A 3,113-nucleotide genomic window follows, 5' to 3' on the forward strand; every position below is an offset into this window, starting at 1 on the left:
ATGTGGGATGGAGATGTTTTTGCAAAAACATCTCCATCCCACATGTTGCTGGAGTCTGAAGAAGACTGTTAGACAGATGCTGCATCCTAAGGACAAAACCTCCAGACCAAATCTGAGCAAAGTGTCTGCAGTTCAATGCAGAGAGGAATGCTCTGATCTTTATGTTGGAGAAACCAAAACACCTCTCCACAGACGCACGGCCCAACACAGAAGAGCGCCCTCCTCTGGACAAAGGACATTCCTTTGAGGACCAGAATGTTCACATTTTGGACAAACAAGGCAGGTGGTTTGAGAGGATCGTTAAGGAAGAGAAACCAACCTTAAACAGAGATGGTGGATTCAGATTCCAGCTTCCAAAAACGTACAATGCTGTTATTGAGTTGATTCCTTCCTGTTATCATCGGAGCCCCAGGAGAGTGGAGGACCTCGTCCGACAATTCCCTCTAACGACCGACCTTTCAGAGACTTAGATATGGGGCATTGCAGGCTAACAAACGATCTCCATTCCTAATAGATGGACCCCTTCATCTGTTCCAATCTGCATGTTTTCAAAACAAAAACCTGGAACTAAACGCTATTTCTGACATTTTGAATTGAAAAAGCTTCCCGGATGGAAGAGAAACGTTTTCAAACTCTGAATGAGCAAACATCCCCCTTAGCGGGGAGCGCCGCTCCGTTCACATGCTAACCATGTGGCAGGTTTGTGTGTTTTCTCACTTTGAGCGTCTTGTTGAGCTTCTCGTCCTGCTCCTCCAGATGAGCGCACTCCTTCTTCAGCTCGGTGTTCCGTCTCAGCAGCCGCCGCTTCTCCTCCTGCCTCACTGCAACACAAACACGCTCGGTCAGCAGAGGCAACGCCACAGCTGCGAGCCGAGGACCCGAGCTTCGGCGTCTCACCTGTCTTGTGTGTAACGTAGGACTGAACGAAGCTCTGAGGCCACGACAGGTTCTCCTTGTTCAGGACCTGAAAGCACAAATTACAACTCAATTTTTTGTGTCGCCTCTGAGCTGCAAAGACCTAACGGCGTCTCAGACTCACCTTCTTCTGGCACTTGGGGCAGTACCAGGGGCCTTTGTGGGGGCTTTTGATGGGCGGGTGGAGGCAGCTGGGGTGGAAGGCTCGGGGGCAGTTGTGGCAGACCTGCAGCTCTCCGTCCTCCTTACAGACGGCGCAGTGGTCTTCATGCTCCAGCTCCTCCTGAAAACAGACGCAGCAGAAGTCAGTCTAGCTGCTGGACACCTCTGAGCCGTGACATCAGTCGTCATGTGACCTACCTTCCAGCAGAAATCCTCTGATTAGCATGTGGATGGAGCAGAGCAGTGGTTAGTGAACGTTAGAGGAGGATTAAGGTTAACTCTGGGAAGGAAAAGCTGCAAAAGCAACGCTTAAAGAAAGCTACTGATGCTTTAGACTTCAGTAAAAACTGAAATAAAGGACTAAGTCCCATCAGCGGTCAACCTGCTGCAGTGCATTATGGTTCTCTGGACGCTTTCTACTGTTTTTGTAGATCAGGGCAAAATTAACTATCAGAGCAGGCTTGATGTATTCAGTGTTTCTGGTTAGTAATGCATGTAAGGCAAGAAAGCAAAGGTTAACCCAGCATGCATAAAATCTGGTTATTTAGTCACTATTTAACATTACAGATAAACTCAAAGTATCTAACTCTGCAGTCTGGATCAGCGGAGTTAAATATGACCTTCTGTTCTGGTTCTCTGTGTGCATCTCTGCTCCTACAGCAGTGGGGAAGCTCTAAAATGAGCAGAACCTGTTCTACATGCAGTGTTCTGATGGTTCTGGGTCAGTTATCACATTAATGAGGAATCTAAAGGGAGAGATGCTGCCCCCTGGTGTTAGAAGTAGTAACTGCTGCTGTGTTGTTGAGTCAGGGTGCGTTACCTCGTGCCGACAGGTAGAGGGAGCTGTTCAGATAATGTGAGGGCAGGCGCTTCCGCTGCAGAGGAAACAGGAAGTCAGGTTACAGCTGGACGGTCCCAGAATAAAAAACGTGGCGTTTGGAAAATGTTTCACCTCCGGCTCGAAGAGGCCGCTGTAGGCCGGGTTGGCTGTGCTTCTCCTCTTCCTCTCCTGCCTCTTCGTCTGGATCTCTGTTCACATTAAAGTTCAGAGACGCTGCGTCATAAAAAAAGCTCACTGAACATTTTAGTTTCTTCTTTTCAGGCTGAACTCACCTTCCAGCTGCTCCGTGGTGACGAGGCCGAGGGCGACCATGAAGGCCATTTTCTGCAAGAAATGAAGAAGAATAGAGTCACTCTGCGCCTCCAGGAAAGCTTCAGCTGTAAAACCAAACTGGACTTCACCTCCGGGTCCTCCTTCTTCTTCTTTGGAGGAGATTTTACAGATGGAGCCTCCTGAGAGGAGAGGTCAGCCTGGACCCCTGGGGACCCCTCGGTGCTGCTGGGGGCCTGGGGCTGGATTATGATCACCTGGAAACACAAAGTCCTCACATTAAAACATGTTTCAAAACCCCGTGGCTTTTTTTCTTCATCACTTTGTTCTAGAAAATAACAGAAAATCCAGTTCCTTTGAATTTAGCCTCTCTGGTCAAAAGTTAAGATCTTTTCTCTGCAGACAACCTGAAGGTCTTCAGAAGTACATTTCTAACCCGTCTAGGCTGAAAATTTTTGCTATTTCTACTCTAAATGTTCACTTTTGAATCAAACCAGGAAACAAACCTGAACCGACCGAAAACAAGAACATGTTTGCATCCATTCCATTGTAGTTCTGGCTGAACATTCAGGGGTCACCAGCTTGCTAAGAGCTCTGTAATGCTGTTTATAAACCCCTGAGGCCTTCATAGACCAGAGGGATGAACTTAGGTTTAATCACAGACATGATGAGTATCAGTTATAAAGCGCTGTAGCACGCTGTGGTAAAACAGTACAGCAAACGTCCAGTTAGATTAATGTGACCAAAATGGCTTCATCCATCAGGAAATGAATGCCAGTATGATAAAGGTCCAAACAGCGACAACATGAGGAACAACATTTAACCCACGTTTTCCACAGACAAACTCTATTCATCATGATTTATCACAAATATAATCAGCCTGTAAATCAATGAAGGAAAAGTCCGCTCATATTCAGAATTCAAA

The 3,113-nt window shown here is 47.0% G+C and overlaps 1 protein-coding gene and 1 long non-coding RNA gene across 4 annotated transcripts in view; one reads left to right on the forward strand and one right to left on the reverse strand.

The window, feature by feature from the left end:
* Positions 1 to 2,462, forward strand: part of LOC107090525 — an 8,106-nt gene extending 5,644 nt beyond the window's left edge. Inside the window, exon 4 of the long non-coding RNA XR_001481485.1 lies at positions 2,180 to 2,462. This is a non-coding gene — a long non-coding RNA (uncharacterized LOC107090525). The remainder of the gene's footprint in view (positions 1 to 2,179) is intronic.
* Positions 1 to 3,113, reverse strand: part of phf21b (PHD finger protein 21B) — an 82,568-nt gene that overhangs the window by 2,984 nt on the left and 76,471 nt on the right. For all 3 annotated transcript variants that reach the window (XM_015383940.1, XM_015383941.1, XM_015383939.1), the window contains 8 exons: positions 2,320 to 2,445; positions 2,191 to 2,242; positions 2,030 to 2,106; positions 1,898 to 1,952; positions 1,276 to 1,292; positions 1,040 to 1,198; positions 898 to 964; positions 718 to 821 (listed from right to left, as the gene is read on the reverse strand). In XM_015383940.1, coding sequence (XP_015239426.1) covers positions 718 to 821; positions 898 to 964; positions 1,040 to 1,198; positions 1,276 to 1,292; positions 1,898 to 1,952; positions 2,030 to 2,106; positions 2,191 to 2,242; positions 2,320 to 2,445 — 657 coding nt within the window. The remainder of the gene's footprint in view (positions 1 to 717; positions 822 to 897; positions 965 to 1,039; positions 1,199 to 1,275; positions 1,293 to 1,897; positions 1,953 to 2,029; positions 2,107 to 2,190; positions 2,243 to 2,319; positions 2,446 to 3,113) is intronic.

Source organism: Cyprinodon variegatus, unplaced genomic scaffold (assembly GCF_000732505.1).
Source record: "Cyprinodon variegatus isolate N-32 unplaced genomic scaffold, C_variegatus-1.0 Scaffold298, whole genome shotgun sequence".
NCBI lineage: Eukaryota > Metazoa > Chordata > Actinopteri > Cyprinodontiformes > Cyprinodontidae > Cyprinodon > Cyprinodon variegatus.